This window comes from Bombina bombina, chromosome 4, assembly GCF_027579735.1.
Source record: "Bombina bombina isolate aBomBom1 chromosome 4, aBomBom1.pri, whole genome shotgun sequence".
In the NCBI taxonomy this organism is placed as follows: Eukaryota; Metazoa; Chordata; class Amphibia; order Anura; family Bombinatoridae; genus Bombina; species Bombina bombina.
In genome coordinates, this window is record NC_069502.1 from 716,806,728 (window position 1) to 716,833,629 (window position 26,902).

Genomic DNA, 26,902 nt, shown 5'->3' on the forward strand with positions numbered 1-26,902 from the left:
AAATAATTATGAGACTTTGGTTAAGGCTCAGCAGAAGAAATGATTTGCAGACAAGGCTCTCTAGACAGCTCCTCCTTATTTTTTTCTTGGCAACCTGGTCTTGCTTTCTACCTTAAAGGGACAGTCTACACCCTGGTCATTTTAAGGTCACGCCTTAGATTAGGCTGCAAATAGCCTCCTGCACCTTTTCTATATCATGCAACAGGAATGGTAAAAAAGTTTTTTTTTTTAAATGCATGGATAGTTCTCACTATCCTATATATACTTAAATTTACTGGGCATTCCCTAAAATTTAGAGGCCATGATAAAACCCTATGAAGAAAAAAAAAGGCAAATGTCATTATTATGTAGCATGTAGGGATGGGCGAATGTGCTGAAAGTGTAATTCGTTAGGTAGAATGAATAGTCCTGTGGACATTTGTTTTGGACAATTGAATGTTGATAAGAATGAAAACCCATTAAAACTCGGTAATGGAATGTTATTTCTGGTTTTCGAATGATACTTTTGTTTTCGAATGTTCATAATTAGATTGAATAACCACAATCGAAATTTTGAATTTACATTTGATTTAACAAATACTATTCAACAGTTCAATAGTTCATGTGGTAGGGAATTTAGCAAATTGATACTTAATAGATACAAATATATCAATTTGAATGTTTCTATTTGGAATATTGCATAATTTGAATGTTACATTTAAAGAGTGCTTTATAAATACTATTACAAATACATAGATTCTAATTTTTCTAATTCGAGAATCTGCATAATTCAAATTGAATTATTAGAAAATGTTAAATCAAATATTACATTTAAATATAGCATTAGAACTACTATTACATTAAACGAATGTTAGAATATTGTACAAATGTTCGAAACGAACAAACGGATTTGTTAAAACTTGTTTCATTTTTCATTCGCCCATCCCTAGTAGCATGTAAACTTCACAGCCCAAATTCATTCAGACATTAAATCCAGATCATAAAAGGTTCTACTGCACTGTACAAATAGATATGTGAGCCACTATTTATTGATAATGATGAAAATTAGGAGCAAAAAAGCAGCTACTGCTTTATTTATCTATCATTTTAATTGATATAAAAAAAAAAAATTACAATTCAAATATTTACCTTCTCAAATAAATTAACAGTATCACCACAAGATTGCAAAAAAAGTATTTATTTTTCTAGGACTGTGCACCAATATGGTATGAAATGCGTAAGAATGCTCTTTAAACTCTCTTGATGAATTTTAAATAATGTTCTTTTAATATAAGTATAATCATCTGGGTTAAAGGCGAAAGCTGGGCAGTTACATATGGCAAAACCACTGCATCAATCTTTATGAAATTTGGCATCCAGACAGATTTTCTTTTTTAGTAGATGTTTTTCTTTGGTAGCATGATATTAAACAAGCAAGTAGGGGACCTCCAACGCATTTGCAATCCACTGTTTAAAAAACAAACAAGAAAACATAAAAATTTAGAAAATATAGGTTAAACCAGGGACTGTGAAATTTAAAGGGACAGTATACTATGAAATTGATTTCCCTTAAAGGGACACTAAACCCAAAAAAAAATATTTCATGATTCAGATAGAGCATGCAATTATAAGCAACTCTCTCGTTTACTCCTATTATCAAATTTTCTTTGTTCTTTTGCTATCTTTATTTAAAAAGCAGGGATGTGATGCATAGGAGCCGGCCCATTTTTGGTTGAGAACCTGGGTTATACTTGCTTATTGGTGGATAAATAAAAGCCTCCAATGAGGAAGCGCTATCCATAGTGCTGAACCTAAAATGGGCTGGCTGCTAAGATTTACATCCCTGCTTTTAAAAGCAAGAGAACAAAGAAAAATTGATAATAGGAGTAAATTAGAAAGTTGCTTAAAATGTCATGCTCTATCTGAATCATGAAAGAAAAAATGTGGGTTAAGTGTCCTAATGTGTTTCCAATTACTTTTTTTTACCAGCTGCAGAGTATGAGATTTGCTTTTAAGGCTTATTTGTGTAAATGAATTAGCTGATTTTGTGTTTTGAAACCACAACCTAATAAAATGGGTTGAGCTTTAGGTATAATCATTACTTTATCCCATGTGTACATATACATGCTTCTTTATCTTATATCTGTCCATAAACAAATCACCAATAATAGAGAGAACAATGGAAAATTAACATTGTATTTCCTTATCTCTTTTATACCCCATTGAGAGTGTAATCTCTTCTACTGGCTGTGTTTACACAGCTTGGCTTTAAGGTCAAAAACTTTCAGGATAGGTGGGGATAACACAGGCTAAATCAACTATTTCAAATGCCAATATAAGGGTAATGGAAATACCTGTAAGCAATTTAATACACTCCAGCATGTAAAATGGATCATTGGGAACAAATTTTTTTGACATTTTTTGAGTAAACTGTCCCTTTAAGTCCACAATTTGGACAACTAGGTGTCAAGGTCCAAAAATGTTTTGATACATAAAGTGAACACAGAGAACCAGTAAAGCACATCATTTTTGGTTAAATATGTGTTAATCCATGACTTAAAGGAATATGGAACACATCAATTCCACTGCAAAAAAATAAATATAATTTTAGAAAAAAATTAACACAACTATGCCCCTAAAGGCAGCCAAAAGTTTAACTTCCTGATCTATGCAGCCTGTAATTTGCTGCAAGGAGCAGGTATATATAGAATAAAGCACAAAGGAGAGGCTAGGTTACATATAATAGTTAATTAAAGTGAATGTAAATTTTGATGCTAAAGTGCCCGGTTTTTAAAACTTTGATTAAAAACAGGAGCACTTTAATTCATCAAAATTTACATTTCACTCCTGTTGTGACAAAAAACTTACCTTTTAAACTTCACAGCAGCTCCAGCTTCCTCCAGTCTCACAAGCCATTTCTGATGTCAGAAATGATTGATAGGTCATCCTCCAATCACAGCTTTCCCCCCGGGGGGTTCAGTGTCTGATTCACTGCTGTGATTGGAGGAAGCCGGATGCCTCATTTTAGACCCAGGATGAGGCTTTGAAACGGGTGGAGGAAGCTGGAGCTGCTGTGAAAATTAAAAGGTAAGTTTTTTTTCACAACAGGAGTGAAATGAAAATTTTGATGAATTAAAGTGTTCCTGTTTTTAATCGAAGTTTTAAAAACCGGGCACTTTAGCATCAAAATTTACATTCACTTTAAGGTAAGTTTGCTTATAAATGTTCCAAAAGAAATATGACAAAATAAATCTTTGTTTGTAATGGAAGCAATATATTAAAGTTAATTCATCATTTCACAAAAAAGATGTATTATATTATATACCACCAATTCAAAATATGAATATTTTTATTTAAGCCAACATAAAAAAAGTGTGACAACGTTTTGGATTTACATCCTTAGTCATGTCCCATGGGACATGACTAAGGATGTAAATCCAAAACGTTGTCACACTTTTTTTATGTTGGCTTAAAGGGACATAATACTCATATGCTAAATCACTTGAAACTGATGCAGTATAACTGCAAAAAGCTGTCAGGAAAATATCACCTGAGCATTTCTATGTAAAAAAGGAAGATATTTTACCTCACAATCTCATCAGCTCAGCAGAGTAAGTTCTGTGTAAAATGTTATACTCAGCTGCTCCCAGCTGCAGGTAAAAAAAAATAAAAAAAAATGAAGAAATGAACTGCAGCCAATCAGCATCAGCAGTGCTGAGGTCATGAACTCTTACTGTGACCTCATGAGATTTGACTTAACTCTCATGAGATTTCATAGTAAGCTTCCTTTACCTGATTGATGAAATAATATGAGAGTTCACAAGGCTCATCCCCTAAGCTGTCCCAGGACAGACACACTAAAATGCTGCTTAGAAATCTTTTACAATGGGAGGTGGTTACTGAGGAACTTTTGAGGTAAAATATCTTTCTTTTTTACATAGAGATGTTCAGGAGATATTTTCTAGTCAGCTTTTTACAGCTATGCTGCATCACTTTTAAGTGTTTAAACATTTGGGTATTATGGCCCTTTAAAGAAAAAAATTTCATATTTTGAATTGGTGGTGCTGTTATCCTCTACTTGGAGCTTACTTATACTGTACTTGAGACTAAGGTGCTGGTCTCTGGTAGCTTGCACACCTGCATACCTGCAATCCTTGATTAAGGAGTTACCTTGGTGCTGGAATACTTTGAATTGTATTATATTATATACAGTAAAACAAATTTACAATAAATAATAATTATTTATTTTGTTTCCTTTTGATGTAATTTAAAAGGAAATGTTACCCATATGATAAATCACTTGAAAGTGATGCAGTATATCTGTAAAAATGTGACAAGAATTGATTACATGAACATCTCTGCGTAAAAAGAAAGATATTTTACCTCAAAATCTCTTCAGTTAAACAGAATGACCCCTATTTAAGAAAGGTCTTGCGGACCTGATCCGACACTGCGGATCAGGTCCACAAGACCTCGCTGAATGCGGAGAGCAATACGCTCTCCGTATTCAGCATTGCACCAGCAGCTCACAAGAGCCGCTGGTGCAACGCCGCCCCCTGCTGACTCGCGGCCAATCGGCCACCAGCAGGGAGGTGTCAATCAACTCAATAGGGTTGATTTTTGACGATTCCTGTCCGCCTGCTCAGAGCAGGCGGACAGGGTTATGGAGCAGCGGTCTTTAGACTGCAGCTCCATAACTTGTGTCTGAAGACTCGCCAGAAACACGGGCCCACAAGCTCCCTACGGAGCTTGTTAAATGGGCCTCATTAACTGTTCTGTGAGCAGTTAGTCTGTAGCTGCATAGTGAACAGTAGGGATATGCATTCATGTAAATTTGTAACGAAAATGCGGATATTTGATTCATTTTTAACTAAACGAATATCCGAATAAATGCACAAGCTAATGGTGGAACCCATTGCTTTATAGACACTAAAACTTTACACTTATTTTTTTCAAGATTTGAAAAACGAATATAATTAAAAAAACAATTTACCTGTGTATTATTTTTGATCTGAATACATAATTTATCTAGATACAGCCCACACCCATATCAACGTATTTTTAGAAAAGTTTGCATTCTGTAAGTGACCACAGAGGGCTCTGTCCTCTAACATGTAGTCTGAGCTTCACAATCCTTTTCACAATGAGAAATGGGCATTGGAGGGGAATAGAGGGTATTATTTTAGTATGAAACTCTATGAAATATTGAATCTTCCTGTGCTGGGGTCGACGTATTCTGTAAGTAAGCTACATAAATAGCTATTTATTTCAAAATAATAATGATATAGGTATGCAAGTATGAAAAAGTTTACAAATTACTTGCCTTGATCAAACTTGTTATGTATACAACAAAGTTTATTGGAGAGTGTGTGTGATCATAGACAGCTAAACTGCTATAGATGTCATGATATATGTTTATATGTAAAGAAACAGTTGTAATGAATATTAATACATTAAACTTTAGTATTATAAATATGATTTTATATATATATATATTTTTATATTTATATTTATATATATATATATATATATATATATATATATATATATATATATATATATATATATATATATATAAATAAAAGTGTGCAAGTCGAATATATAGTCTGAGATTTTATTATAGAGGTTTTGATGAACTGAATATCACCTGTTAATCCACCTTTAGCAACCGTTCTAATCCATCTTAAACGAGCAAATGAGAGAGAGGCTGTGAGAGAGGCAGGGGAGGGATTTGGAGCTCAATTCTGGTGCATGAGAGAGAAGGATACAGGAACTGCTGGGCATACAGACTGTTACTACGGCTCTTTCAATTCTTATTAATTATAGAATCTTGGTTCTCACACCAATCTATTCAGGATTAGTATATGAAGATTTTTTTTTCTCTCGATGATTTTCTATTAAAGGATTTGGTGATTCTTCAGCCTGGATAATGGTTACAGCCGGTGGAATAAGGCACAGAGCTGAAGGTGGATTCTGGGAGTGAAGCTTCAGCACAGACAGCAGATACAGCTTGGGAGGGGGAATCCTACCCTTTATACTGGACAGTTCCTAGCGCCCATTGTGTGATCTGCCACCTTGCACTGGATTTTTTTTTCTTGCGACCTGGATTTTATTTTATTTTAACCATTCATTGACCCTTATACAGAGGGTTGGAAAGACATGTCGGGGAGTCGGGAAGAAGAGCGCCGCAAACTGGCAGACATCATTAACCACTGGAACGCCAACCGGCTCGACCTGTTCGAGATCAGCCAACCCACCGAGGTGAGTGCCCCTCCCGGAGTAGGTTGCGGTGGCAGGACCTAGCCAGGGGACAGACACTGTAATAGCATTAGCTTCAGCCCACTGCTCTGATCACTACAGATACAGTATCCTATAATGTGAGGCTGATTTTAACCCCTAGATTATCAAGAAAGGATGCAGCTCATTACTAAGAAAGACAGGGTTAAAATCTGAGTGACCATAGGAACTTGCTGTATGTACCAAAAATAAATTATGGCCTCATTACTTCACACCTGTGTTAGTAATGTACCTGCTACTTTGATATGTGTGTAAATCTACACCATAAAAATATATTGTTTGTGGACTGTTGTTTTATTGCAGTGGACTAACTCCACTTGTAATGTTGCTTGCACGTCTATATTTGAAAGCATAAGTGATGCATGCACAAATCAAAGTGACAGTTTATTAAAAACAAAAAAAAACTATCGATAAATAGTGACAAAACTGCCTAAGTTTCTATTAATAACTTGTATACAGTATGTACATAAACATGCAAAACATTGCAATTTGCATTAACTGTAGTGGTCCTGGATTTTCTGCATGTATTTTGAAGGAATATGTGTGTGACTGAATTACATGTGTGTTTTTTATTATTATTGCTATATAACTTATTTATCTTTCACACTTTTCTCCAATTATTAAAGACTGTATTTTATTCTTAAAGTTGTTAGAGTTAGCTAACAGCATCCATAAGACTTGAGAGGGAGTTAAGAAATTATTAGGCTTCATTGAAAAAGATCACTTGAGTGCCTGGCACTGGTGGTCTCCAGCAGGTGGTGGGAGGGGAGAAGCACATAAGTTTGATTTTTTTTTTTTTTTTTTTTTGTCTGCTTGTATAGGAAGAATTTTATATTGTGACTGTATGTGTGTGTGTGTGTGTATATGTATGTATATATATATATATATATATATATATATATATATATATATATATATATTAATGGAGGCTTTTGTGCTGTACTGATTTTGCTTATTTGTGTAAAACTGCTGTTGACTGCAATTTTAGAACACCTTACATTATAGAAAATTCTGTCATTTCTTTCTATAGCAATTATTGCTCTTCCTCAATTGTAAGCCTTTGAAAATATTGATATAAATAAAAACCACTATTATAATGCTGATTAGCATTATCGGTGTTCTAGCATGCAATTTAAACAACCACATAAAAGTAAACAACATAATGACACTTTCTATTTATACAAATAGTTTAACTTTTAAAGTAGGTAAAAAAAATGAACACTGGTTTAGAAAAGAAAATATTTTATTTTTAAACTTGAAGTTGTCACCTGCTATTGAATAGCATTGCAGATTTTTAGTCTTTAATGTTATTTTATGTAAAAATAGCTATTTTAATGTTCATTTTTTGTCTCTTGGCAAAGATATTTGGATATCTCCACCTGTTTAACTAAACAATGTTGAATCACAAGAGGCGTTTGGTTTCGAAGGTGTGTGTGTGTATAAATACAGAATACCCAGCTGGTACTACATAACTTGTGGTGGAGAGTTCCATTAGTCAATAAGAGGGTGGAGCAGAGAAACCTGTTCTGTAGCAATGCATGCCACATTTTTATGCAACATTTGTAATTGACAGATACAATAACAATAAAGTAACTTATTAAACTAATCAATTTGTGGTCAGAAAACTCCAAAATTGTATTTCATGATTTGGATAGAACACACAATTTCAAACAACTTTTCAATTTACTTCTATTATCAAATTTGTTTCATTCTCTGGTTATCCTTTGCTGAAGGAACTACTAGCAGCTAGGTGCACACATCTAGTTGGCCAATCACAAGAGACAAATGTGTGCAAGCACCAATCAGCAGCAAGCTCACACTAGTGTTGGATATGTGCATATTCTTTTTTCAACAATGGATTGAAAATAGAAGTAAATTTAAAAGTCTCTTAAAATTGCATTCTCTATCTAAATATATGGATCACCTGTCATTTATGGACGTATTGGCCTTGGGCCACCATACTAGATAATTTTATATAGTAACTTAAAATATGATTAGATTATAATCACATTTTAGTTTAAAACATAGTGGACATGAGTACCTATTAATGCAGTTAAAGTCTTATTACATGCAAAGTTTGTAATTAACATATGAATATACTGTAAATTATACTCGCAAGCTCTATTTCTGTATTGTTTTCAAGTATATCTACAGCTGGTTTTGGCAATTTGAAGCATTTTGAAGGCCTTAGCTTACAGGTTTTGATTTGTAGACTCTTTAAGAAATGTGGTACAAAGCAAGACCGTTGTACAAAAGCAAGATGCGTTTAATGGCACTTTAACTGTATCTGAATACCAAATTTACATAAGTTGTTTGTTTGGTATTAAGGTATGCTAGGATTTTTTAATTTTGTTTTGCAAATAATATATGTTAACATAAAATATTATAGCCAAGATTTTTAAGGTGAATTTATATTTCATGAATATTGCCTGCAAATACACTCTTTTTGTCCATTGAATATATTCATTTTGTAGTAATAGAGTTCATAGGGCGGGAGGTGAACCTGTGGTACTCACAGCAAATTTGCAAGCACTCTGCCTCTAGGCTACTATATTAAATTTTTTTATATATATATATATATATAGACTTTTTTTGAAACACAGTGCTTGTATACTTTCTTATGGAAGGAGGGCACTCACAGGATTATATTTCAAGCAAGACAGTGTAATTTTATTTCCAAATGGATAAAGCAATATAATTATTGTCGACGTTTTGGCCCCAATGTGGGCCTTTCTCAAGACAAAAATGTACAACCTGTCGCCTGGGAGATCGTCTTGCATGCCGTTGTGAGCGATATTGATTGCTACTTATAAGTAACATTTTTGTCTTGAGAAAGGCCCACATTGGGGCCGAAACGTCGACAATAATTCTATTGCTATATCCATTTGGAAATAAAATTACACTGTCTTGCTCGAAAAAGTCCTGTGAGTGCTCTCCTTCCATAAGAAAGTTTCTACATGTTTCCATGAGGACAGCATCCGGGTAGTGAATACACCTTGGAGGCTGGAGTGCTGGGCTACCGGCTATTTGTGAGAGAGATATGTATATATGTATGTTTGTTTGTTAGTGTGTGTGTATGTATATGTGTATGTGTGTGTGTGTGTGTGTGTGTGTGTGTGTGTATGTATGTATATATATATATATATGAGAGAGCTCTGAATGCACACTTCTGATATATAGATACTCTATATAATTAGTATTTTCCATGCAGTATATAAGCAGTTAAAGGGACATGAAACCAAATATTTGTTTCTTTCATGATTTATATAGAACATACAATTTTTTTAAACAACTTTTCAATTTACTTCTGTTATCAAATTTGCTTAATTCTCTTGGTATTCTTTGTTGAAGGAGCAGTAATGCACTAATTATTGGTGACTGCACATACAGTATATGCCTCTTCTCAGTGGCTCACCATATGTGTTCAGCTAGCTTCTAGAAGTGCATTGCTGCTTCTAAGTTAACCTTTGTATGCTTTCAACAATTTATAGCAAGATATATATATATATTAGAAAATATCATATTATTTTTAGCTATGCAAAGCACAAATTAATTGCATAATTTAGCATAAATGTATTTAATGATATTTTTTGCAATATAGATTGAACATTTAAATATTAGCTACTTTTAGCTTAATATTGGCTTACATTTTAGCTGAATGGTGAGTAAAATCAGCCAGGGGGTGCACCCACTAAATAGGCGAGAACACTGGTATACATTTATAAAGGCATGTTAGGGTTAATCAAACTGGGAGATAAGGAGAAGCCCCTTCTCCATACATAAGCTGAAGTTAATTTCAACAATCACACATTTAGTATAGAAAGTGGCCCAAAGCAGAAATGTTTATGATCCACTGATGTATCTAATGTATTGTTAGGATCATATCCTCTTTAAAACATTTACATGTGAAAAATCTCCAGATACTTGTTAAAGGACCAGTCAACACAGTAGATATGCATAATCAACAAATGCAAGATAACAAGACAATGCGATAGCACCTAGTGCTATGAATAGTAGATTTTATTTTTTTCTGACAATTTTAAAAGTTATGTTTATTTCCACTCCCCCTGTACTATGTGACAGCCATCAGCCAATCATAAATGCATATACGCTTATTCTGTGAATTCTTGCACATGCTCAGTAGGAGCGTGTGACTTAAAAGGTTTAAATATAAAAAGACTGTTCACTTTTTTATGGAAGTAAATTGGAAAGTTGTTTAAAATTGTATGCTCTATCTGAATAATGAAAACGTTTAATTTTGACTTGTGTCCCTTTAAATCTTGTTTTAACATGATATCCCCCCCTTGTTATAAAGTTGAGAAAATATCCAGACCATTTATGTATTTCTTACAATAAAGAAATACATTGATGCGGACAAGCTTATTTTAGTAGTCTGTAAAGTAAAAACACTGTTAACCTCTCTCTGTGTGTTCCTATAAAATCTGACTGCTTTATTTATTTTGGGGGGTGGGGGAGATGGACAATGTGAGTTTGTATAGACACAGAAGTGTCATTGCAAAGGAAACACAGGCTGCAGCTGTAAAGGTATTTCATCTATAGTTACATTTCTTTGTTTTTCCAAAAAAGAAAATACTTGTTTTGCATCAGAAACTTAGTTTTAAATCTGTCACCATCTGGATTTAAACAGAATAAATCTGGTTGATAACAACTGTTTTATTGACAGACAAAAAAGAAATCCAAGCTTTGATCGCCTTTCTGTTATTTGAGGGATGTATCTGGTTAGGTATTCAAATGAAAGCATTTGTTCAGTGTGCAGTGAGGTAGCAGTTTATTCTTCTTGTCCCTTATGACCTCAGCCTCTGTTCATAGGGTGGTGGCTGATCATGTGACTTGTTCCCAGAGAAAAGTAGGAAATTAACACTTTCCTTTAGGTTCAGCCCTTATTCTGAGCTATTCATTAACAAAGGAGGCGTAGAGTGAATTCATTTCTCTTTTGTTGACGGCTTTCTGTCTAATCTGAAGCTACTGCAGTACAGAACAGTTTATTGGGGCATTTTTTTTAATATAGCCATTTACGGTATTTTAAAAAATTACTAACATGTATCTGTTGGAACATTTTGGAAAATAGAAATAATATAACTTTCTTTAAAGCATATTTTGTTAATTGTTAAAAAAAAAATATTTAGTGAAAAATGCATTATTTTTTTTTAAAGCAAATATTCCAATTTTGTTCATATTTTGTTATAAATTACACCTGTTGCTTAACATTTTAATATAGAAATTAGTGTTTTGTAAAGTTTTCTTTAGGTGTGGCAAGGTCATTGATCACAAGTGTATAGGAGAGTGATACACTGGTTGAAGTTCAAAGTTGAACTTGAATTGTGCTGTTTACAGTAGATTAGAACAATTTATGTTGGACCATTTTTTTTAACATGTAAATTAGTAGTATATCTTTTTAATACTTTTATTTTAAATAACCTTAAAAAAAATAGTTCTGCCTGATATTACCTGGGTGTGAATATCTATCATCTATTCTCTCTTCTCTCTTCTCTCTCACTAAAAAAATATCCTGCATTTATTGTCACTAAATTCTCAAATTAGCATTTGGTTTCAATACTATAAATGCAGAATTTTTGTATTTTCTCAATGAATGAAGTAAAAGAAGATAAGTCTGTGGCCCCCATGATGGGAAGTGGCAACATATTCAAAGGGATTTGCGGCTATGTCGAGCGAGCCTGTCGAAATATCCCAAGCTCTTGACATAGCGGCTAACAGGCAGCATCGCCATTGGTCAGTGATGCTGGCTATAGTTAATACCCAGCATTACCACCCATATTGGCGATGTATAAGAATAGAACTGCCGTGCCTAACCACTAATTCTAATACCCCTAAACTGAAGTAATCACCAATCAGCAAGCACTACCTAGGTGCTGAACCAAAAATGGTCCGACTCCTCCTAATCTTACATTCCTGCTTTTTCAAATAAAGCTATCAAAAGAACGAAGAAAAATAATAGGAGTAAATTGGAAAGTTGCTTAAAATTGCCTGCTCTTTCTGAATCACGAAATAAAAAAATTTGGGTTTAGTATCCCTCTAAACGTAAAACACATAAATAAATGAAAACATGATTTAAATATTTTCTATAATTCAAGAACAAGGGGTCATGATCTCAAGCTTGAAGGGTAGTAGATTCAGGAGCAATTTTAGGAAGCACTTCTTTACAGAAAGAGTGATTGATTTATGGAATAAACTTCCTCTAGAAGTATTAATGACAAACACTGTGGGGGACTTTAAAAATGCCTAGGACAAGCATAAGGCTATCGTACAAACTAGATAAGTTTATACTGTTAGGTAATATCGGGCAGACTTGCTGGGCCTATGGCTCTTATCTGCCATCAATATCTATGTTTCTATAATTTTGGGACTACTTTGCAAATAAAATTATACTAATAGAACTATTTTTTTTTTTAATAGGATAGTATCCCCCTTGTCTTACATATTACTAGGGCTGCTTGCTTTGAACACACTGGATCTAGAGGCCATCATCAGTACGCTATTGGCTTTTATTTAAAAAGAAGTAAATAAAAATGGTAATAAACCCTAAAGAACATAGGCATTATGTCCAGTAATTTAAAATCCTGTATCCTCCTCTTTTAAACTTTTTTTTTTCCTTCTTTTTACAACTCTTTTTAAACTATATCCTGGCTGTTCACAAGCCAAAGCTTATCAGAGCCTGTGCTGTCATTTTGTTTGTTGGAAACATCGAGTTGGTCTGCCATGGTATAAGCCCTTTGGATAAATGTAATGGTAAATGACAGTAGTGCTGAGAGTACTCGTGACAGTGGGTTTTTCAGAAACTTTTATTTAGATTCTAAAGATTGTCAGTCAGATGTCATTAAATTAAGTTTAATTTCTCACCACTATTTAGCTTTTTAACCTTTTTAGTGTACTAGCCCCCAAGCTTTAACACATGACTTGATACATCTTGGAAGCTATGATTCCTGGAAATTTACTTCTGGCTTAATGGTGGTATTGTGTTTAGTAGATTTGTTTTCTAGCGTTACATTTAATGAGGAAACTAAAAATACAATCTTTATACATTCTTGACATAATACTTATCAGCTTTCCTTTTGACATTGAAAAATATATAACGGTGCAAATCTTTCCTGTGGGGGGACCCCCCTCAAAAAATACTTATATCCACTTATGAGAGGCATTGCAAACCCAAGGCATACATTTCGGCCTAGTATTGACTTCAGCAATAAGGTTCACTTATATCCCTCTAGGCACAGTGGGCAACGGGTCCATGTTTGGTTTTACAACATCACACCTCAGGACACTGTTTCCTCGGGGTGATAATTAGAATATATAGAAAGTGAGAGAAGCTCAGATCAGGGAATGAACAATTGCATAATATCTTGTTCTATGGCGACTACCACAAGTGCAGGCTGTTTTTCCAGATTGTGCCTTTCATAGAGAGGAACTTTCCTTCAGTACAATATATCTGTCCTGTCCAACAAAAAAGCACAATTTATCCCTGAAATACCAGGCAATCCCTCTCGAATGAGAGAAGTAGCAAACTCCAGCCATACGTTTCGACCTAGTGTGCGTCGGTGAGGGGCAGCCATATCCTCTACATACAGTGGCCAACAAGGCCATGCCTGGTTTTCTGCCATCACCCTTAGGTAGATGGTTCCTCATGGGTCATACTTTGCAAATTCAGATATTTCCCTGATGATCAACAAATGCATGATAAAAAGACGATGCAATAGCACTTAGTCTGAAGTTTAAATGAGTATTTTTTTGTTTTTGTTTTGTGTTTCTTTTTTTCTGACAAATTTCTAAGTTATGTCTATTTCCACTCCCCCAGTATCATGTGACAGCCATCAGCCAATCACAAATGCACATACATATTCTGAATTCTTGCACATGCTTACTAGGAGCTGGTGACTCAAAAAGTGCAAATATAAAAAACTGCACATTTTGTTAATGGAAGTAAATTAAAGTTGCTTAAAATTGCATACTCTGTCAATGTGGGACTCAGTCTCAAAAATGTTTTTACCATGGTATGTGCCATACATGGCATTCTGACCTCTAGTATAGAGGAAGACACTGATTTGAATTTACTGTATACCTTAAACTTTAAAATTGATGATTTTAATTTTTACTATTTTGAATATGCTCCTCTTTCTGTGCTTTATTTGTTGTTCCTTTAAATTAGAGCGCAGTCTTATCTGCAATTGAATGTGTTAAAGAATCGGTTCCTCTTACCTGCAAACTTTGAGGAAACAGAATATAATTCCTGGGGTTTGTGCATGCTGGGAACATGAAATAAACCACTTCAAGCTGGAATTACCACGTTCTGTGACTCTTATCAGCTTGAAAGACTGAGTAAAACTCTCAAAGTACAAAGAATGTAAATTTGACTAAAATATATTATATATCAGCAGTTAGATAAAGCAGATGGTTTGAATACAAAATAAATTGTCTGAAATATTTAAAAACTGTCTTTGTGTTACAAATATCTGTTCATGGCAAGTCCACAGAAGCTAGCGAGCGACAGCTTCTAGAAATGTACGTGTAGCTCCGTTCTAGAGCGATTGATACAAAATATTAGTGTTTTAAAGAGGTGTTCTAAAGTTATGCCTCTACCCGTAGGAATGTGTATACCTCGTCACTTTGTCAGCTGGTGGAGGCTTGTGGCGCTCACTGCGCATGCGCTAGAGGCCCAAACTCCTTACAACAGCTGATGAGGAATTATGTGGCACGCGCACGTTACTGGTTACAAAATCCCAATGAACAAGTGGTGTGTCATTGGATTTTGTAACCAGAAACGGTACTGACATTGTATTGACTAACATTGTGAGATGCGGTAGGAAATATATTGAATACGTCTGCTACGTACTATCTCTCACACTATATCTCTGGTGCTTTTCTATTCTCTGATCCTTGTTCATAAACTGTCAAAATTTGAAAAAAAGTGCACAGCACGATGTAAAAAAAAAAAAAAAAACATCTCACAGGATGTGCAAATAAATAACGCAGTTTCTGAATTCCTGTAACCTAAGGAGCTGCGCTGGGCTCTTGATCCCTTGCTATATTTCTTCTGCTCCTCGTCGCTGTCGGTGTACATATTCTGCGACCCTTTCTGGTTACAAAATCCAATGAACAAACACGTTCATTGGGATTTTGTAACCAGTAACGTGCGCGTGCCACATCATTCTTTGTATCTTCGCATCAGCTGTTGTAAGGAGTTTGGGCCTCTAGCGCATGCGCAGTGAGCGCCACAAACCGCCACCAGCTGATTAAACGTCACCGGAAGTGACGTACTATACAAATGCCTATGGTAGAGGGATTACTTTAAGACAGAGGCATGGACTCTTTCATGATTCAGATAGAGCATACAATTTTAAAGGGCCACTAAATTCAAAATTACAGTTTCATGATTCAGATCAAGCATGCAATATAAAAACGTTCCAATATGCTTCCCTTATCAACACATGCACATCCTTTTTATATGCACACTTTCTGAGGCTCCAGCTCCCACTGAGCATGTGCAAAAGTGCACAGGATATAGATGTGTGCATTTTGTGATTGGCTGATGGCTGTCACATGATACATGGGGATGGAAAATTGGATTAATTTTGAAATTCTACTGCTCACTTCAAATTAAAAGTGCTATTGCATTGCCTTTTATTGTATATTTGTTAACAGGTCAATTCTACAGTACTTAAGTGGTTCTTTAAACAAATTTTCCAATTTGCTTCTATTATCAAATTGTCTTCATTCTCTTGGTATCCTTTGAAGGAGCTACAATGCACTACTCGGATCTAGCTGAACACATTGAGTGAGGCAATGACGAGACACATTTTTATATATATATATATATATATATATATATATATATATATATATATATATATATATATATATATATATATATATATATATATATATATATATATATATATATATATATATAGTAAGACCACCAATATTATTCACGGACCTTTTAGGTGTAACTGGTTGTAAATATAATTGTATAATACCCCGTGACGTCAACTTGGTCAGAGTCCCACAAGTAGTGGCTATATCGGGGCTATCTATTAAAGCATCTCCCACAGTGAAAAAAAGTTATCAAAAAGGCTTACCCCTCTTCTGCCAGGAAAAGTCCGATACAAATGGCAATGGCTTCAGGGATATAGATAATCCAAATGTACACCTGCTATGTGGTCACAGTAGCCATCCTGGTTAGCATGTATTGCCAAAATTCTCAGAAAGTGTAAGACCTCATTGTGGTGCCGGTTCTGTGTCAACAGCACAGACTGTGATGCTGGAAGTGCTGGGGCTCTCCACTACGCCCCTAGAGAAATAATCCAAAGTAGAAACAACAAAAAAAGCGATTCCAAAGTCATGAATCAGGAGAGTATGAACAGGTTAAAATGTCCATTTTATTGGAAAATCTTTTAAAGAATGAAAGGGCACAGCAAACGGAGATTGCAGCTGACGCGTTTTCTGCCTTAGCGGCACTTCATCAGAGCTGTCAGACAGGTGAAGTTGTAAGCATTAAATTGCAGGTGGGGTTGCTCACCAAAACCAATTATTGGCCAGATACACTATCTCAGTATAATCAAATTAAGGTGAAACATACACACACCTGCAATTTCAGATGTATAAAAACGCTGCAATAGCGCATATAAAAAAATACCTCAAAAACAACTACACACTGTAAAAAATGTTGAATTATGTGCATACATACATACATACATACATACATACATACATAGCTAAAAACTTGAGAAAGAAATTCATATATGCTTAAATCACATACAAGACCGGGTCACTTACTGTTAGTGTGTTACCAACTATGATGTTAAATAGCAAATTGAGTTTCGATTCTATAAGTAACACTATCATAGGCGCTTAAGTATAGTAGTGTATAAAAGATAAATGCACTTGATAATTATGAATTTCCCTTACATAGTGTACTTAATACATTTCGTTAGACCCATAATTCCAATTGCCACATAGGAGAAGTACTTGAAGTTGTAATTCTAAATTGAATAATATATAAACGGTTTAACATCGCTGATTTTATTAATACATATAGGATGTCCTGTTTGGAGAGTGTAAATCCAAAAGACTTCTTTTTTTACCAAGAGCCAAATATCTGTCCCCTCCTCTCACATTTAGCGTCACTTGTTCTAAACCTTGAAATTTAAAGAGTGAAGCACTCCCAACATGTTTGCAAAAATGTTTTGCCACTGGAGTTTTAGGAACCTCTGCTTCCAATGACAGCAGATGCTCTCTAATTCTATCTTTTTAAATATCTTGAAGTGAGTCCTACATATTGAAAATTGCAACCACAAGTTATCAAATAAATGACATGTTGAATTGCAATTCTATTTCTGATTTTATACACTTTGCCTGTATTAATGGATGTTACTTGTATTCGTTTCTTTTTTAGTTGAAATATTTGTTTCAAAATTTTTAGCAATTCTATCTCCTATAGTTTCAGATTTAAATGAAACAAATTTGCAATTCATTGAAAATTTTTGGAGATCACTCTTTTTCTAATATAGAAAGTCTCTTAACAATATTAAAGATCTCATTGAATTGCCTGCTATAAGTGGTTATAAAATTAATGTCACCATAGCCAGTTATTTCCTTTTTTTTAATCCTTTAAGACAGGGTTCTTCAAACTTTTTTCCCCAAGACCCAGTGACATAATACCACATACCTTCGTGACCCTATTTTTATGCTTGGTCTGAAAATGTTGGCGGTAGTATACAGATAGCTGCAATTTTTGGTAAAGTGACTAAAATGTGTGCTTACTTTATTCCTGACTGTAGTCAAACTTGCAAGGGTTGTAAAAGATAATACCACACACACACACAATCTCATACCACACACCTTTATAACATACACACACTCTCATATCACGCACACTACACACTCTCATACCATACACACACCACACACACACCACACACAATCTCGTACCACACGCCTTAATAACATACACATTACACACACTCTCATACCAAGCACACTACACACACCTTTATAACATATACACACACACACTCTCATACAACATACACACACTTTAAAACCAGACACTCACACACACCACTCACACTCACATAAAACACACACACAAGTCGCGACCCAGTAAACGTAGTGTTACGACCCAGTAATGGGTCCCGACCCCTAGTTTGAAGAACCCTGCTTTAAGAGATTATTTCTATCAAATTTGGCAACCTGTTCAGAAACATTTTTTAATATCAAAGGATCATAACCCCTCTCTATCAGACGTGCTGTTAAATCTCTTGCATGTTGCCAGTAGAAATCTAGATTGGTACAGTTTCGTCTTAACCGGATATACTGGCGTTTAGGTATACCCTTTAAATGTTGGGGATGTAACGAATCAGCTTTTAATATGGTGTTGCCACTAATCTTTCCTATAAACCTCAGTCATTATCGTTTCACTGTCATGTGTCAATAATACATCCAATTAGGGCATGTTGGTTTCTGAGGTATTGAATGCGAAATTAAGATTGCCATTATTGTTGTTCAAATATTTAACAAAATCATTCAAGGCATTACAGGTATACCTCACTTTACAGCGCTTCACTTTACAGCGCTTCGCTAATACAGCGCTTTGTGCAGCTGAAGTTCAACCTCCAAGGATTTTTAAACAGTGCTGTAATCTTCGTGAGATTGCAAGAAAAGTGACTGGCACCATTTTATTATGCTTAGTTCACTCTGTTTACATCATTACAGTGCAATCTGTGTCTCAGTGCTATACTCTGGCAAATTGTACTACAGTGATTGTCACTATTTTACAGGTACAGTATTTATTGAATACTGTGCTGTGCGAGTGTTAAACTAAACTTAGCTCTATTGTACACCTAATATAAGTTAGTTAAAACATGTTTTTAAGCACACTGGCAAGTGAAAAGAAAGCTAAAACTGCCTTGTTTCACTTTAAGGCGGTTTTCACTTTACAGCGGGGCTCCGGTCCCTAACCCGCTGTATGAGCGGGGTATACCTGTATTAGGTCCTTCCAATATCATTAATACATCATCTATAAATCTGGTGTAAAATTTGATGTTATCTTTATAGTTCTCCTCACTGAAAATTTACCAGCCTTTCAAATTCTGCCAAATATAAATTGGCATACGATGGGGCAAATTTGGCCCATTGCAGTGTCTCTTAGTTGCATAAAATAATCACCATTAAAGATAACATGGTTATGGTTCAGTAAGAAGGAGATTGACTTCAATATAAACTCTATAAGATCCGGACCATAATCAGAGTATCTCAACAGCATATTTTTAACGGCAATTATTCCAATATTATGGGGTATACAAGAATACAGAGAAACAATGTCTATACTGAAGAAGATCTGACCTTCACTCCAACGTGTATTTTGTAGTAATCTCAATAAATGTTTGGTGTCTCGTAAAAAAACAGGTAGTGATTGTACTATGGGTTGAAGTTGAGCATCTACCCACTGTCCTAATCTTTCCCCTAGAGAGCCAATAGCTGAAATAATAGGTCTCCCTGGGGGGGGGGGGATTGACCAAAGACTTATGTACTTTAGGCAAGAATTAAAAAATCAAAATTCTAGGATGCTCAACGTACACATTCTCACTGGTCTTTTTAGATAGAATTAATTTGTCAGTTCCTAACTCAATAATGATGTTTTCCAACTTTCCTAGAGCAATCCTCTCTTTCCTATTCAGATTGTCATTTTTGCTTTCTTTTTCAGAACCTCTTAGGATAGAGAAATTAAGTCCTGTTTAACAATGGAGTGGAATATTTCAATGACATAATTACGTGCATTTACAGGGTAGAATAGACTTGTTTTAAAGGGACATAAAACCCCAAAAGTTTCTTTCATGATTTAGATAGAACATAACATTTTAAACAACTTTCTAATTTACTTCTCTTATCATTTTTTCTTCGTTTTCTTGTTATCCTTTGTTAAAAAGCAGAAATGTAAGCTCAAGAGTGTGCACGTGTCTGCAGCACTATATAGCAGCAGTTTTGCAACAGTGTTATACATTAGCAGAAGCGCTAGATGGCAGCACTATTTCCTGTCATGTAGTGCTTCAGGCATGTGCACGCTACCTACCTAGGTATCTCTTCAACAAAGAATAACATAAGAATTAAATACATTTGATAATGGAAGTTAATTGTAAACTTTTTTTAAAAATGGTATTCTCTATTGAATCATGAAAGAAAATGTTTGGGTTTAATGTTCTTTTAACCTCTTTGATGGGTTGTTGTTTGTTTAAAGCATTTGTTGAATTGGGCTCTGTCTCTAATTCACACAAAGACACAATATCACACAGCTCATTAAAATTACAATTTTCATTAAAGGGACACTCAAGTCAAAATTAAAACTTCATGATTCAGATACAGCATGGAATTGTAAACAACTTTCCAATTTACTTTCATTAACAAAATGTGCACAGTCTTTTAATATTTACACTTTTTGAGTCACCAGCTCCTACTGATCATGTGCAAGAATTCACAGACTATATGTATACGCATTTGTGATTGGCTGATGGCTGTCACATGATACAGGGGGAGTGGAAATAGACATAACTTTGCAATTTATTTAAAAGAAAAATCTACTACTCATTTGAAGTTCAGACTAAGTGCTATTGCATTGTCTTGTTATCATGCATTTGTTGATTATGCAAATCTACTGTATTGACAGGTGTCCAATTGTGGTTATCACAGGCAGAATCCACATCAATTACAGGGGCATTAAGATCTTTAAAATGTTTTTTCAAAGTGATTTTTCTTACAAACTTATTCATGTCAAGAATCTCAGTTTGCTGTGCCCTTTAATTCTTTTAAAGATTTTCCAATAAAATGGACGTTTTAATCTGTTCATACTCTCCTCATTCATGATTTTGATATTGCTTTTTTTTGTTGTTTTTACTTTGAATATATGTACATTCAGCTAGCTCCCAGTAGGGCATTGCTGCTCATGAGCCTACCTAGATAAGATTTTCAATAAAGGATGCTTATAGAACAAAGCCTTTTAGAAAATAGAAGCATAATGGAAAATTGTTCAAAATTGCATGCTCAGGGAAAAAAAAAATAATTATTCATGTTACTTTTTAATAATGATTTTTATCTACAAACTTTTTTTTTTTTCTGTCCTAAACAAACTTCTCAGCCATGTCTATTTAACCATAAAGATTAATAGGATAATTTATACTGGCTGGAAGGAGAAGTCTGCTTTTTCTGCATCTAAAGGTGGATGTTTGAAAATGTATTTGTATTTCATGAAAACATGTTCTCTGGGTCAGTGACTTGGTAGATTGTCAACAGCAAGTTGTTACTTTTTTAAAGGGACAGTCTACTCCAGAATTGTTATTTTTTTAAAAGATAGATAATCCCTTTATTAACCATTCCCCAGTTTTGCATAACCAACTATACTTTTTGCCTCTGTAATTGCCTTGTATCCAAACCTCCAGACTGCCCCCTTATTACAGTTTTTTTTTTGACAGACTTGCATTTAGCCAATTAGTGCGGACTCCTAGGTCACTCCACAGGTGTGAGCACAATGTTATCTCAATGACGCACATGAACTAATGCCGTCTAGCTTTAAAAATACTCAAAATTCCCTGAGATAAGAGGCGACCTTAGCATATGAACCTACCTAGGTTTAGCTTTCAACAAAGAATACCAAGAGAACAAAGCAAAATTGATGATAAAAGTAAATTGGAAAGTTGTTTAAAATTGCATGCCCTATCTAAATCATGATAGTTTAATTTTGACTAGACTGTCCCTTTAACCCACTCGATTGCTAAGGTATCCTCAACACAGTCACACCATGGTATTTTTTTTTTTTTTTTTCCTGAAGAGCATCTAAACTAATATTACTGATGACATTAGGATAATGCCCCCTTTGATATGTACAGCTATCAATTAGAATTTCATATAGATGGGCCTTTATAGTGTTTTTTTGCTGCCATATATGATTCTTAAATCTGTTAAATGCATTACTTGCCACGAGTTTGCATGAGTTGACAGAGTTTTGTTGGATTTCTGTTTGTTTTGTGCTTTTTGCTGCTACTTGAGTTCTACTGTTGTAGAAAAGGTGAAATTGAAATGTCCATTTCAGTTTTATGAAAAAGCATTTTTGCAATATACTTGGCAAAAATGATTCAATAACTTGTGTACTGTTTGTCAGTGGCATACGCACATATGCTGGGAGGGCCTATGCACCAGTATTTAAACGCTACACCTTTCCAGCCACCAATCAGTAATCACTACCCAGGGTGCTGAATAAAAAAAAATGGGCCAGGTCCTAAGCTTACACGTCTGTTTTTTCAAATAAATTAAATTTGGAAAGTTGTTTAAAATTACATGCCCTATTTGAAAATTGAAAGTTTTTTTTTGGACTTGACTGTCCCTTTAAATTACTGATATGTATTTTTTACCCTGGCTCCTGCATTATGAATATTTTTGTAGAGCACTTAATTTCATTTAGGGAATATTGATCAAGATTTTCTTCTCTTCTGAAGAAGAAAACAGAGAGGGTAAACAAAGTTCTTCATACAAGACGAAATGTATAATAAAAGTGTCAGTAAAAACAATATATCATTACAGAGATTTTATTTTAATTTGTTGGGTTTTGATACAAGACAGGTATTAAAGGGAAAATGTGCTGCTTTTAATCAAATGTCCTTTATTTTTAACCACTCAATTGGCTACTTCATCCAGCATCTTAAATGTACTTGTCAAACGCTACACTTAGCTAATAAATATAACAGACGTCTCTACTAAAACTTCTTTATAAACTAGAAACACCTATTTAATGTGCCCCTGGTCACCTTTATATTGAAGTCTTAATTTGCTTTATTATATTTCTATGTATTTTTGAAATGTTGTTAGTACTGTATTTTATCCTTTTTGTTTGTCCTGCATTTGAATTTTCTTCAGTTCAAAAGTCTCTTATTTTTTTCCCTTTTACATTTCTGGTGTGTGCATATAGACACCTTTTTAATAAGTCACTTGTGCTGGCTGCATGTTTGTGAGAACTAAATTAATATTGGAACATTGATTTTAAAGGGACATTAAGGAGGCATTAAACACTTGGATTGTAATACAAAATGTTCAAATATATGTAGGTAAAAAACAATGCAGTATATTTTTCTTTTTCGGTCATATTTTCTTATGGTTTAATTCTGAAGATTGTGGGCTTTTGAGTTTCTTTTAAAGGGACATTAAACACTTTGAGATGGTAATATCAAATGATAAATCGTATATCTAAATAAAACTCTGCAATATACTTTCAATATTTGTCTCTCTTTTTCTTGTGATTCCATTCTGAAGCTGTGAGCTTTTCAGTTCCTGTTAGAAATAGAAGTGCAGAGGACTGTTATATTCCGCACAGCCATTGGCTGCACACTCTAGTGACCTATTTATAACTGTCTCTAATTGGCCACAGCACAGAAGGTAACCTAAGTTACAACATGGCAGCTCCCATTGATTTATAGACAAACTTTACACTTAATTTGTCACTATTTAAACAACTAATTAAACTTTAAAAAATACATCTAAATATTATTCTCAAACTAATCTTTTCTTTGAATGCATCATTCTATCTAGCATTTATCCAGTGTTTAATGTCCCTTTTAAGACTGTAGTCTCATGCATTCATTGGTTGCTGCTGTATTCCACTTGCTGATTAAAGATTCCAACCTGTCCCTAATTGGCCTCTATGCCTTATGTTATGGATGAGATATATATATATATATATATATATATATATATATATATATATATATATATATATATTTATTAGTATTATTCTTAGGTAAGTCTTTACTTTGAAAACATTCTTTCTAGCATATATTTACTGTTTAATGTCCCTTTAAACATAAACTGGAAGCTGCAGGAGAAGCTTTTTACAACGAATGATGTATCTTTCTATTGACAAATATTTATTTTGCTCCCTTTACCTGTAATTACAGTCTGCAAATTGTGGGTTCTCCATTTCTGATAATTGGAAGAGCACACTGCAGACTTCACAAGCCTTACCCTGATGCATATCTGTCCCTAACCGGCATCAGGGTAGGTGATAAGACATGGCACTGTAAAACACCTGGCAGCCCTTGTCTGCTCCAGTAACAAATTTAGATTGTCTCCTCCAAATAATGCAAGTGGTGTTTGACTATTGAAAACCAATTGCAGCAAACAAGGTGTTATTACATTAAAAATAGTTCACACTCACTTAAGCCAATTTATTGCAGGATTGCAGAAACATCTTGTATTGAGGTATTTACTGAACTTTAATTTTTTTCATTTTATCTTTTTAATACCTCACTTTTTTTATAATTCAGGTTGAAAAGCAATTTTAAACAAGTTCCAATTTACTTCTATTAAATTTGCCTTGCTTCTTTAGTATCCTTTGAAGAGCATACATAGGTAGGCTCAAGATCAGCACTGCTGGGAGGTAGCTGCTATTTGGCTGCACACACGTTCCTTTTGCCATTGACTCACCCAATTTATTCAGCTAGATTCCAGTAATGCATTGCTGCTCCTGATGGACATTAAAACTCTAAATACATTTTATAAGCATAATATTTAGGTTATTCCCCGCCTCCCTCTAGTTATGGGTGCCACCACAATGAAATTTATCTTTCACTGCATCCCAGTGCTTATTTGTTTGTACATGTGCAGCAACTCTGCTTCAGATACCTACATTGTAACCTAAGTTTTCAGAATGGCAGCACCCATGAGGGAGATGCCTGAAGTGTGTTTAGTGCCCCTTTAATAAAGGATGCAAAAAAGATTTAAGCACAATTTTAATAGAAGAAAGTTGTTTTAAAAATGATATGTTCTAAATCCTGTAAGTTTTTACTTTACTGCCCCTTAAATAGGACTGAAACACAAAATTTGTCATATCAGACAGATCATACAATGTTAAACAGCTTTGCAATTGCTTCTTTTATCTAATTTGCTTCATTCCTTTGGCATCCTTTGTTGAAAAGCATATCTAGATAGGTTCAGGTGCTGGCAATAGCTGCTGATTGGTGGCTGCACTTAAATTCCTCTTGTGATTGGCTTATTAATGTGTAGTGCTTTGCTGCTCCTTCAAGAAAGGATACAGAGAAAATTAATCAAAATTGATAACATAAGTAAATTGGACACTTGTTTACAAAGTATGCTCTTATCTGATCATGGAAGAACATTTTTTTTTTTTGGTTTCATGTCCCTTTAAGGTCCTCTCCTCAATTAATAAAAACTGTGCAATTGCTATTTTAGGTGCTCATTTTTAAAGGGACATTTTGTATAAATATTGTGTTCATCTTAATATGGGTGTCTCAAAATATTTAGTATTTAAAATGAAATATTCCTCTATTCAGTAAACTAACCTTTTCTTTCCAATCTTGTGGAGGTGTATCCCTCGAGTAGTACAATAAAATAACATTTGTATGGTGGTGGTACTCTGGGACATTTGATTGCATCATGAACAGTTAACTAAGTTTATCTTGAACCAGTATAAGTTATTCTGTTAGTCTGACTCTCGTTATCCTTCATGTTAATTTTTGGTTTATGTATTTGACCACAAAATTGGGGTATTAGTTTCCATGGTGTCCCAACATTGTTTTGCCTATATTATGTGGTTTCTTTTGCTACAGCTTATATAATGTGCTTACACAATTGACCCTTTTATTATAGAAATGATACACTAGCTCTCATATTATTCCTGTACCACACAGATTGCAATAGATGATCTTAACTGCTATAGCCCAGACAATATTTCTGAAACAGATATAATAGTCATGTAGCCAATATTCTTACACGTGTTCTAGACGGGGGTTTGTGGGGGCCCCAAGGTGGGACACTTTTTCATATAGACAGTGATTTTGGTGCTCCTACCCGAATTGTTTCTTTCATGATTCTGATAGAGCATGCAATTTTAAGCATCTTTCTTATTTACTCATATTATCAATTTTCTTCGTTCTCATGCTATCTTTATTTGAAAAAGCAGCAATGTAAGCTTAAGAGCCGGCTCATTTTTGGTTCAGCACCTGGGTAGCACTTACTGATTGGTGGCTAAATGGCTAATGAGCAAACTCTACCCAGGTGCTGAACCAAAAATGGGGCGGCTCCTAACCTTACATAACTACTGTTTCAAATTTAAGATTGCAAGAGAGCGAAGAAAATTTTATAATAGGAGTAAATTATAAAGTTGCTTAAAATGGTATGATTTATCTGAATCATGAAAGAAAACAAAAAATTGGGCTTAGTATCCCTTTAAGTTTATTACAGCAATGGCCTCTTCCTCTGGGCTAGCGGCCGTGGCCGTGAGGGAGTTAACAATAACAAGGAAAGCTTTTCAGATCGCACTTTATAATGTACTTTAAATGTAACTTGAGCAGAACATGAAAATATTGGGCTGTGCGGGCTGGAGATCATTTGTCTATATATATATATATATTTTTTAGTGGTACAAGAAAATAGGTGCAAAGTGAGTTTACTTTGTTGCATAAATTAATTTGGTCTACATATTCTCGGAGGGTAGCATTTCCAACCTTTTATGCACTGCACCACCCCTCTCTACGATACCCAACATAGTATGTAATCTCTATTCTATTCCATTGCAATATTTAGTGCTGGCTGT

The 26,902-nt window shown here is 34.5% G+C and overlaps 1 protein-coding gene across 1 annotated transcript in view; it reads left to right on the top strand.

The window, feature by feature from the left end:
- The first annotated feature begins 5,743 nt into the window (after window positions 1-5,743).
- Window positions 5,744-26,902, top strand: part of AFDN (afadin, adherens junction formation factor) — a 502,926-nt gene continuing 481,767 nt past the window's right edge. The window contains exon 1 of the mRNA XM_053710918.1: window positions 5,744-6,240. Coding sequence (XP_053566893.1) covers window positions 6,139-6,240 — 102 coding nt within the window. The 5' untranslated portion in view covers window positions 5,744-6,138. The remainder of the gene's footprint in view (window positions 6,241-26,902) is intronic.